The 12,029-nt window shown below is 39.2% G+C and overlaps 1 protein-coding gene across 6 annotated transcripts in view; it reads left to right on the top strand.

Moving 5' to 3' along the window:
- Positions 1-446: 446 nt before the first annotated feature.
- The window catches only part of ddr1 (discoidin domain receptor tyrosine kinase 1), an 80,809-nt gene continuing 69,226 nt past the window's right edge, over positions 447-12,029 (top strand). For 4 of the 6 annotated variants that reach the window (XM_055047584.1, XM_055047585.1, XM_055047587.1 and 1 more), the window contains exon 1: positions 2,736-2,866. In XM_055047584.1, the coding sequence (XP_054903559.1) occupies positions 2,736-2,866 (131 nt within the window). Of the gene's footprint in view, positions 737-2,735; positions 2,867-8,222; positions 8,392-12,029 lie in introns of those variants that run through there. The other 2 variants (XM_055047588.1, XM_055047589.1) reach the window with 2 other exon arrangements.

Below are 12,029 nucleotides of genomic sequence, written 5' to 3' on the forward strand. Positions count from 1 at the left end.
ATACCAAGTCAAGATAAAATAGCCTACTCTATTTTGTATTTAGTTGTCTTCTGTTCTGTCTAACCTTTGGATATTTTTCTGATTTATTTGTGTAATTATTTCCCCTCTGGTTTGTAACCTTTGAGTCCTACTTTAGGCTTCCTGTGTTATTTGTTTACCCCTCTTCATCCCACACTCCAGAATAACATGCGTGTGAAGTTAATTTGTTGCTCTAAATAACTCATTATAGTTGTCTGTCCTGTGCGCTTCTCTGCTGTTGCCCAGTACGTAACTCCCTCCCCCAGGCGGCTCTGATTGGCTGAGCTGCATGCTGGCATATTCAATCAGGCACCTTGCTTGCGGCTGTGATTGGACACAGCCGGTGCAGTTATGTAAATGAGCACCTGGCGGCGCCTGCTGGTCCGGCTGCGGAGCCTGGAGAGCAGGCGGTGTGGCTGGGGCTCGCATTCAGAGAGCGACCGAGGAGCGGAGAGCGTCCACGGTGCGCTCCTCCACGGTGCAGGTCATATTTGGCCGTCCTTCTTTGTTGACAAGTCTTAAATATCTGTGACAAGTGGAAGTCGGCGCTTACAACAAGAACATTTGACTGTTTCCCGAGTTTTGGCTGAACTACAGACTCCGGACTATTCTGAATTATTCTGGTGGACTCGTGTAGTTAAAGGCATTGCTGTGTAAATACAGCTTATCCCCAAAGTTTGGACCGCTGCTACGACACTCTTCTCCCTGTTTTTCTAAGGTAAGAACAGATAAAACTGGCGTCATGCCGCGCGCTTTCCTCCTCTCTTTGCGTTTGCTCCATAATAAGCGGTTATAATAATATTGCCGGGGATATTTCCAGCCCGTCTGCGCGTGTGTTTGTCTGTGTGTCTGTCTTGCCGTGGCGTCTGTGAGTCTCGGTGTGATCTGGACATCGGCCACAGCTCGTAGACGCGCGGATCAGCTCCCAGCAATGCGCCCCGTTTTATGCGCGTTTGTGCTGTGGGGGACGCATTTGGGCATCCGGCGGCTGCGTAACAGAAATATTCCGACTGGGCGCATCATGGTGTTGACTTGCTAACCAGTCAGGACCTGGGGCATGTTTATATTTTAAGTCAGGACTTCACCTTAATCATTTAACACATGAGAACAATTTATTCTAAACAATTGCTTAGAATAAATTCTAAGTTCCTTGAAGGGAACTTGGCGACTTCAACTTCCGCCACTAACTAGTTTCTTCATTAGATTTAGCCAAATATAAGAAAATGTGTCTTATTAACAGTGCAAGCTCAAAGAAAAGCATCCCCACAGCATGATGCTGCCACCTCCATGTTCCCTGGTGGGATGGAGAGATTCGGATTAGTTTTCTGGCATAAGCAGCGTGTTTTGCATGCATTTCTTCCTGACAGTCGACCATAAAAGGTGTATTTGTGGAGTGAATTGGCTAATAAATGCAATGTTTTTTTTTTTTTTATTATTCTTTTGCTCATCAGATTACTTCATGGAGTCCTGTTCTGATAAATTACAAAGTCTAGACTTGCTGACTTAGACTCTCTCACTTTTAAATAGATTTTCTGTCTGTCATTATTTTCTGGAAGACTCGGAATTGATTGATAACTGCCATACATTCATTAATTTCTCTCTCTCTCTTTCTCTCTCGCTCTTACACACACACACACACACACACACACACACACACACACACACACACACACACAATTAACCCTGTGCCCTCCAGCAGCGCAGGTGACCGACTCTAAGACCACCAGCTTTGATTTCTCTTTCCTCCAGCTGTGGAGGAAAAGCTGACTCTTATCATATTGTTTATCATGATGAATTTCTTGTCATTATGAGAATTTTGATTTATTCTTGTCACAATAAATTCCCATTAATGATGTTTACAAACTCGCTAAACAGTCCTTGTCATCAGGATTCATAGTTTTACTATTTTCTCCAGTATTTGTTGAAGGAAAGCATAAAAAACAACCAATAAATTTGAAAATACAGTTAAAGTGTGTAAACTGGTGATACTAATCATGCTTCTTTACAGATTAATGGATGTTTTTGGCAGCATTGTTTGTGGGGCTATGATTGCCATGACTCAGTCACAGAGTTGACGAAAAAAGATGCATCATCTCTTTTTATTGTTACAATAGTTCTGCAAAATATTGTGATAAAACTTGAAGTCTTGGTCAACAGAGCCAAACCCAAAGCCACCCGGTGCAGTGTTGATAAAGAAAATATTTCATATTCTGAAAGAAACGGCTCCAACAGGATATTTTCTGTGGTTTGAGTGGTTGGGAAAGGGCAGCAAGAGTGAAAGGATTGTTCTCTCTTATTCTGAGAGCAGAACTGTATAAATAAATGACAAGGATGTGCTCAAAAACTGTGTTTTGACTCGAGGGACAAGGTTAAAACGCGGGAGGCATTGCATTTCTCCTCAGTGAAGTGAAGGTAGCTTGATGGAGGCGTTAAAACAATCCGTTCAGCGGGTGGTCACCTTTCCCAGCGGACACTTGGCAACATCTCGCTGTTTTGGCTGCAGGTCACTGAGCAGGCAGTTCAGAGGAGGTGCACTATTGTTAAATAGTTTGGAAGAGGAGGAGCGGTGTCTTTGTTTTTCACAAGCAGAGGCTGTAAAATGCTTTCTTTTTTTTTTTTTTTTTTGCTGCTCCTCCTTCTTTGCCTGTGGAGCAACGGCGGAGGCATAAAGAGAGGAGGAACTGGAAGTGTGATGCACAGTTCCTCCCAGGCAGCACATGTCTGCTGGATCTCTGGCTAATGGGCATCTGGCTGCTAATTCCTCCACAGTGTCCCACGAGAGCAATTGGCCCCGTGAAGCTGCTTTTTTATCAGCTGTGCAGACCAAAGGGACGAGGAACACAGCTGTGTGAGTATGAGACCTGAAGCACAGCTTATTTTTTATTGATTTGGCTCTGTCTCTGCAGTTTTAGGACAAAATGATGTTAATTGGCTTGTGTGATTTGTGAGTGGCTGTTTGCATCTGTGCTGATTTATCAGAGAAGTGAAGACTCAGCAAAAGAAGTCTTAGGAAAATCATCTCTTAATGTCAAGCTAGAATTAAGTTAAAGTTGCAATCAGGCATGAAACGATGTTATTATGGTCTATTGTTGCAAAAGCTTTCTTTCAAAAAAGAAAAACAATTATTTCTAATGCTATTATTAAGGTGATATAAGACATTAATCACCCTAATGTCTTATCTATTAGATTTATGTTTTAGTTTTATATTTTTGTTCTGGTTTCAGTCATGCGTAATAACAGTTTCACCATAAAATTATTTAAATTTAGTTTTTTAATTAAGTTCTACTTCTACTATTTGAATTGTGTACACATATAGTTTACTCATTTATTAACCTACTTATTTTTGATTTAATGTTTTAAATGTTTTCAGTTTGATGTCGATCAATCAAATTATTCTTTACGGTCTATGTGATGCGTAAACTTATGGAAAATTGAAACTAACAATTTCCATTGATTTTATGTATTGTTTTAGGACAATGATTGTTGTGAATTGCCGCTTTATAAACTGAATTGGAGTAAATTGAAAAGACTTGACTAGCCCAGAGATTTATGTGAGCATTGTTTGTTTTTCTCCTGCTTTAAATGAGTTAGAAAATGATTTTTTTTTTACACCAAATGCTGCCTTTAGCTACACACAATACACTTACAGAAGATTTCAGAGGGGCACTTTTTCCTCTTTGCGCTCTAGCTCCCCCTAGTGGCAGTCTGTGAACAAAGTAGCGCTCTGACCCAAACTCTAGTTACTCCAGTCAAAAAAACAAAGTAAATCCAGTAACTCTGGTGTTTTTCCTGTCGAGCATTGAATCCGTAGCGTTTTTAAGTTTCCCACTTTGCCTCAGTGTGGGTCTCTGGCCCATTCATACTCAAGTTATTGTTGCTTTTGAAAGCACAGCGATTCATTCAGACAGAGAAGAAGAAGTGGGGCTGATGTTTAGCTGCAGTGGGTTTTAGTCTGGTTAATCAGTGACCTGAGTTCAGTTTGTTTGGGGCTTTGTTCTGATGGTGCTCCTCCTTTAATGTCTCGCTTCTATGTGAAAAGACTTTCAGCAGGTGAATAGAGAGCCTGCAGCAGCTTTGAATTCGTGTCCGTTGAGTCATTGTGCAGGCCCTATGCGATAATTGAGCCACATGTTTTGCACGGTTGCCTGATCTTTACGGCTAATGTGGCTGGTAAATCACACGAGAGAACACGGTGTTAAAGGGTGTTTTCACTCCTTTTTTCTGTGTCTCCTCTCGCGGCGGTCGTGTGTTAATCAGAAAGTCTGCTTCTGCTCATAATTGGCTCCCGACAGGCCGAGCAGGAAGGCCGGTGCAGGAATTCATTCAAGTTTAAGGAAGCAGCACCACCACTATTCTCTCTCACACGCTTCAGCCGCCTGAAAGGCTCAGCTGACCACCAGGACACCAAGTCTCGACTTTTCAACTGAGAGTGGAGAAAACATGGCGGCTTGAATGTCATCAAAAACCCAGTAAAACAAGCAAATTATTGAGCGGTTGGACTTTAAGCAAGACGTGGGTGCAGCTAGGCAACAAATCAATATCTATTGTGATAGACCTGTTGATCAATATCAATAGATCTGATAGGATGTTCAATAATTTTTAAAACCTGGATCCAGAACCGCACAGCATTCTGGGAGATGTAGTCAGAGGTTAAAAATAAAAAACAGTGTGGAGTGAAAGCTTTAGATGAGACAGGAAAAATCAGTTTGGCAATATTTCAGATATTTAAAACAAAATCAATAATTATCTATCGACTCGTACGAAACGCTGGCATCTTGATAACATTTTTCAGTCGGCCCCAGATCTTTGATATTCCTGAGCTTCAGTTGTCATTAAGTTTTCACTTCTGTTTGATGAATCCACATCCACAGACTCTTCGTCATCCTCTCACTCCTTCCCGATACCTTTGATCACCTGGTGGATATTTTCTGGAAAATCTGATTTTCTCTACGTCTACCACTGAGCACAGATTTTCCATCCTTCACCTTCTATCTTCTTTAAATCAGCGTTAGATTTTTTTATTTGTCCTCCTCTGCTCGTTCATCATTTCTCCAGTCTGCTTTGTGGTGTCCTCTCCGTGTCCGATTATTTATCTGTTTGCTCTTTCCATCAGTGCTGCGGCGTAGATGTAAGCACTAACGGGATACATTTTCCTCAAAGGATTTCGCAACATGTCTTATCGAGAGACTTTCAAAGCTTTGCTTCGTGTCTGGTTTTTGATCAAGAAGCTCTGTGTTTGTCCTAAAACGAAACCTGGCGCCTTTTGAAGGTCATCGTATCAAGAAACGGACACTTTCAGTGGAGTCCAGCAGCTGGTTCATTTCTCACCACATCTCTTCTAAAAAAAAACCCCAAAATGCAGGAAGTACTCCTGATCTATTATTTATTTTATTTAAACATTTTTCACATTTCAACCATAAAATTCTATGTTTGTAATTTAATGTGATCAGCATGAGATCCCTCATATTTGGAAAGTGTGAGTAAAAATTACGCTTGGTGTCAAAAATATCTTACATATAAATTTATCCAACATGTGATGTTCAAAAGTATTCTACCCAGTTTACTCTGATGCCCCAAAATCACATGTGTTAAAATGTCCCACTAGACTCTTTAGGGACACATAAGTAGAACAGCTGTGTGCTTAAATATTATTTATATCAATCAAATGAAATCTGTGTACAACCAGAACACATCAGCGTGAAAAGATGTTCGATATATTAATTTTAAGAAGCACTTATCAAATCCAAAGACAGTTAGTTATTCATGTTTTAGCAGATTAATGGGTTTTATTAGTACATCTTGGAACAACCACTACAGTTTAAAGTTTTGCCAAAGTGCCTCATAATTGTGTAAAAATTGAAAACTGTGGGTAAAGTAGGAAAGCTCACGCTATCAGCTTAGCAGTATTTCAGATATTTAAAACAAAAAACTAATCAATACTTATCAATATTGACTAACACTAATAGCTTATCTTGATGTGTTTTTGCAAAGCTTGGTTGGATGTGTTTTCATCCAACCAAGCTTTGCACATCTTCCTGAGCTCGGTTCAGTTTATCGTTTGAAAAAGAAAAAGCGAAACGCAGATGAAAACCTGGTTTGTGACCTTCCCCATAAACCACTGGGCTGGCGAATGAGAGCATGTGTGTGTTGGAGTAGCAGAAATCAGCTACAACTGAATCCAACTGAGAATTTATGGCAAAACTTTAAAATAGCTTCTTTTTTTCCAGATGCTCCACATCCAATTAGATGAATCTTGTTGTTTAGGACCCTGCTGCCAAAACAGCAAGGTCTGGATTCGGAAAGCAAGTAGACACTCATCCTAACACACTTGCAGCTCTGATTGAAAGCAAAAGTGTTTCCACAAATTACAGATTCACTGAGTGAATGCAAATGCTATCCGTACTTTTCAGATTTTTGTTTGCAACAAAATTGTTTATCCATCCCACGTAATTTCCTGAGCTGGTTTGTTTTGATTTGTAGCCCTAAAAATACATTTCTGGTGATAGGATGACAGAATATAGAAAGGTTTAATGGTCTGAACAGTTTTCCAAGGCTCTATAACTTGACTGGTTTGAATGATGGAGAGAGTATTTCTGTTTTTTTTTTATCTTCAGTGTGTCTGTTGGGTTTAGCTCCAAGGCTATAAATCAGCTTTATTAAAAAAGAATGATTTTAGTGAAAAGGAGAAGGAGTGAGAGTTTATGTCTCCTGAATTCAAACTGGCAGCTGGTTTTAAAGTGGAAGGGCTGGAGTATTCCCAGTGCCACCACTGTAAATGCTTCCTTGGCAGCCCTCTCTAGGTCATCCTACTTAAATATAAATTTTCGCTCCAGGCTGAGATTCTGAGAAGACCAAAAAAATCAACCAGAAATTTTCTCTACACTTTCTTTCTCTAGTTTCTGACCCTTTAATGGGAAATCCCCACAGAATGATGGGACCTCCACCATGTTTGACTGTGGTACCAACATGATGCCACGAGAAAACTGCATTCAGATTATTTGTCTCCATTGCTTTAATGCAATACAGCAAACTAAAAACAGACCGGACAGTTCAAAGATTCGAGCTTTGAAATACAAAAATAAACCAAAAGAGTCTGAATTGGATCTGGGCTTAAATTTAAAATCCGATTTTATTTTGTTTTATTTCGAGTATTGAACATTTTGTTTTCTTGCTTTCTTTCCTAAAAACAATGACAAATATTTCCAAGAAGTGGCTTTTATTTCAAGCATCATTTCTGCAAGTTATATGACAGAGTATCAGGTCAATATAATGTAGTGGTAAAATATGAAGAATAGACACATAATTTTACCAGAAAACCTGAAAATTGAGAAAAAAGTCGTTTCAATGGAAGAAAAGGTTTCAATAGCATCATTTGATATTTACATACACTGAATAAAAAAAACTACTGGGAAGTTAAATCTGACCAAACCTTTCTTATATTAGCTTCGTCGGAATCTCCAAAATTATTTCTGCTAAATGCCAGAAAACTTGATGAGGTCAGTGTCAGGGATAATTGTCTTTTTAAATAGATTTTTTTTATTCACTATATCTGGTTTCAATGTTAATTTGATGCTGATTCGTTTAAATGATTAACTTTTTCCTTCTAAAACTGATTATTACTTTACAATCCTCATTTTATATTTCTGTATTAGTTCTTAAACTTACTACTCCATTCTTTTAATGTTAAAATCCTGATTTTCTAGAACTCAAATCTTAAAAAACTAAATATTTGATTAGTGACTCAAACTGATTTATCGCCCAGCTTTAGCCTGAATACTTAACTGAATATTTCCACCTGAGTTCTGGTTTCTGTTCTGAGGATTTGTGAAAGAATAAATAACCCAATTTATGATCACTCAGAGAGACAGAAGAGAGCGCCAGACATGGAAGCACACTCAAACTTCTTGAGCCAGTATCGCAAATTAATCTAACATGCATGTTTCTGACTGGGAGGAAACCGGAGTACCTGGAGAAGACCCAGAGAGAACATGGAAAATCCTCCCAGAAAAGGTTCCAGCTGTGATTTCTGACCACAGACCTTCTCCTTGTGTCGCCACAATGCAAACCCTGTCAGTTACAGCAAATTATTAATAACTTAGAGCCGCTCTTTGACTCTGCGAGCTTCGGTGTCAGCGTTAAAGCACAAAAAATCCAGGAGCTGACAGGTAACAGCTCCCCAATATATAATTTCTCATCTGTAATAAATTTTTTATGACCTCATGAAAAATAACTGATGTGATTCGCTCCTACATCACTGTTGGGCTTTGATGTACAGTTACTATCCTTTTTTTTTTCACCCCAGTGTCAACGCCCAGCACCTTCCTTACACACAATGCAGCCCTGCTGCTGACGGCTCAGCAGGGGGTCCACCAGGTATGTAGCCCAAAGGAGAAAGAAATGCACTAGAAATATTTGGCTAGTTTTCAAACCGCGTTTTTCCACTTAAAAAACAATCCAGTCATTGTAAACAACCGTTGACTCTAGAAATCATTTTAGGTTATTTGCCCGGCTCAGAGGTTTCTACAGACCTTTTTTCCAGCCTCTCTGAAATTTATGATGCTCAGTTAATGATCTGATGAGAGACGGCATCCAGCTGAATCCAGTGAGCTGGAACCAGCCATGAACCTGCTTCCTTCACACATTTCAGCAACTTGCTGGAGGTGGCGGTTGTTGCTTTTGGAAAAAGATGGCGCTCTAAACGCGATAGGAGGAGTGAGGTTTTTTTCTCTCTCCCCCAGTTCACTCTAAAAAAGAACTTCTTTTAAATTCACTTCAGGCATTTAAAGTGAGTTGTGTTCGAAGCTGAAATTTCTAAATGTCATTCTTTTATCTTGTGTGTTTGCAACAGTAATAAACAGTTTTTATGGCCAAGTTTATAAAACTGCTGCTGTTCTTGACATTTCTTTTAAAGGGGACCTACTATGCTTTCTGGAACAGATTAGGGTAGGTTTACAGCCTATACAAAGCATTCTGATTATTTTTTGTGCGAAAAACAAATCATTCTTGGATAATGAGATTTTAGTCTTTCATCATAAGCTGTTCTTTAAATCCGAGCAAGCTGCTGGCCACGCCCCCCAACTCAACATTTACACACTCATATGAGAATGGCTGCAAACAGATGCATAATTATACAACCATACATGTTTGCAAAGCAGAAGTAGAGCCTCCTGCACAGCCAACACGATTGCAGAAACTGGTTTCTGGATGGCACGTCAACAGCAAAGCCCTTGTCTTTTCCAGTAGCCATTGTACAGCACATGCAGCTGTAAAACCAGCTGACCAAACATGTTGGAACTCTACTTTGGTTGCTAGGTAACGGCTGGGCTTTGCTGGGGTTACTAGGTGAAGGGTTGTACCTGCTTATTTATGATGTTATTTATTGAAATGGCTCGTTTTCCAGACACCAACAAAAAACATTTTAATTGACCAAAACCAGCTAGTTTTTTTTTTTTTTTGAGTTTGTACTGTTTCAAGAAGCAGTCGAGATCCAAATGGACGTACAAAAATGTGAATTCAGGAACAAAATAAGTAAAACTATTTCATAGACATTTATTCTTTAAAAGGTTTCTGTTCTATGATAATTAAAAAAACAAATCACAAGTTGTCACTCATGTAAAATGAAGATTGTTATTTTGGCTCCTTTTACCTGTATGAAAAGTTGGAGGTGACAAAATCCACCGAGCTCCAGCTTCCTGGCTAAATGTTTGAGGTTTGAACCGAGCAAAACTTCTTCAAAATGTTGAGGCATGATGTTCTAAGCCTGAGCACCTGATGCAATATGACCTATTTTATGTGGAAATATATCTAATTTTATTTTTCACCAGAAACTGCATTTGTTTAATTCAAAGCTTTAAAAAGGTCTTTTTTTTCTTTGATTTAATTTATTTAGTTATATTACTTGCGCCGGCTCTGAGTAGCGTTAAAACAAATTTGAAACATGCATGAAGACTGCTGTAATTCCTGAACATGACGAGTATGTGGTCTGTCCTTTCTTATTTTGCTCATTTCAAACCGTCTCATTGTTAAATCGTTAAAAGCTGTGTTTTCTTGCAGCGTTTCCAGCACACGTCGTACCTCCTGTGGTTCAGGACACTTCTAATACTCACTAATGGCTCTCGGCAAAGCAGGCGATTTTCAAACCTTCTTGGAATATGTTAGACAACCGTGTTAAACATCAAAGGCTACTTTTCTTTTCCAATATGTCTCCTCTGCATATGACGAATGTGAGCTGCAACAGCAGCCACATTGAGTGGGCTGGATGCGTCTATCTCGCTCCCTCCTTCCACCAGGTCTGAACGGGTACATTACCATCAGGAAACCGTTGTGCGATGTGTAATTTAGCTCTTTTTGTCCTGATGAGAGGGAGGAGGAGGGCTGGCAGCGTGATAGAGGCGTCAGCCTGAGGCTTTTAACAGAGAGGTGTTTGTGTGGCTCGAGCCTCAGCAAAGCTCACTCTTTATATTAACCAGGTCGCCACATTTTCGATCCATTGTTTGGTTGCGTGGCAGTGAAATGTATTTATTTACCTGCATGCTGCTGCAGTTAAACATTAAGCGGCTCTGAGAAATGTCAGAAACACTTTAATTTCTCCTGAGCTGGAAGCCATTAGGAATGAGCTGAAGACATCTGTTGGAGGGCCCGGCTGCTTTTCTCACTTTGACTCAAAACGCTGAGTCTCACTGATCTCATTCCTGTATGACTTGATCTCTGCTGTGCTCTTCATTCCTCCTTGTCTTCTCTTGTTCCCCAGCTCTCAGTTTCAATCGCAGCTCGCTGAATGTAAAACTGTCAACCTCCCGCAGGCGATGAGATGATTTTTTTCTTTTTCTTTTTTTTTCTCACGCTTCTTCTGTCATTCCTCGTTCTTTCGTGTGAAAACTGCTGGGAACTTTCCTTCATGACGATGCTCTGCTTGTCCATCTGTGGCTGTTTTCTCTGTAGTTTGCGACAGTAGCTTGGTGCCATGTCTCTGCTTTCGGCCCGTCTTCCACTCCAACCTTCGCTTGTTTCTGACAGCTGTCGGTGTGATCACAGATTCAGGCTTCCAGACTCAGCTTGTTTAAAGAAAAACATTTTTTTTTTACAGTGGTCAAATTTTAAATATGGAAACTTCAAAATTTCAGGAATGAATGGATGGACAGTCAGGAAAAAGAGAAATGAACGGGTGGATGATAAACAAAAAGATGGATGGAAAAAACAAAGATTGTGGATAAATAGCTGATTGCATATCTAGGTTAACTAATTGGAAAAATTGCTTTTAGAAATAATCGTCAACTAATTTAGTAATCTATCAATCATTAACTGGGGTATACAGACTGAAAAAATTCTACTTATTGGAAAAAACCAACATATGCAGAGATGTTATTTAAAAAATTCTACAGAACAAATTCAGTTCTGGAAACGATTAAAATCAGTCCTTTCAGTTTTTTGCATTTTATCAATTGAAGAAATCCATACAAAATCAGCAAATCCATACATTTCTCTACACTAATGTATAACTGAGTATATTGCAAATTTTGTACAAAAATAGTCAGAAACATTTAGTTTAAGTGAATAACTTCCCCATGGATGTAGCAGGTTTCTTCTTCTGCAACACTACCTCATCCTTACTTATGGTTACTCTGTAGTTTATTATCGAGGAACAAATTAAACTTTTTAAGGTCTTTAAAGAACAAAAATGTTTGTGTGTTCAGTCTGTCTGCTTGCTGTTTTTTCTGATCTTTTTTCTTCCATATGTAGTTTTTGGAAGAGTTTTAGTGAGGGAAACTATCGCAGAATTCCTAAATTCCTAATGCAGTAATTTGATTTAAAAAGAAAACACAAAAATGATCCTAAAATCCTCCGAGTGCAATAGCAAAACCTTTGCACATCCCTGCTCTACATATTGATTACATATGCATAGAAAGCAAGTTTTTTACGGAGTGACTCTCATTAATACCGATATGTTTGTCTTTAGTGGCTGAGATGCTGAAGTGGTAAGAAAGAAAATGTTCTTCATTTCAATATGCATT

The sequence above is a fragment of the Poeciliopsis prolifica genome, unplaced genomic scaffold (genome assembly GCF_027474105.1).
Source record: "Poeciliopsis prolifica strain line A6 unplaced genomic scaffold, Auburn_PproV2 SCAFFOLD026, whole genome shotgun sequence".
Lineage (NCBI taxonomy): Eukaryota > Metazoa > Chordata > Actinopteri > Cyprinodontiformes > Poeciliidae > Poeciliopsis > Poeciliopsis prolifica.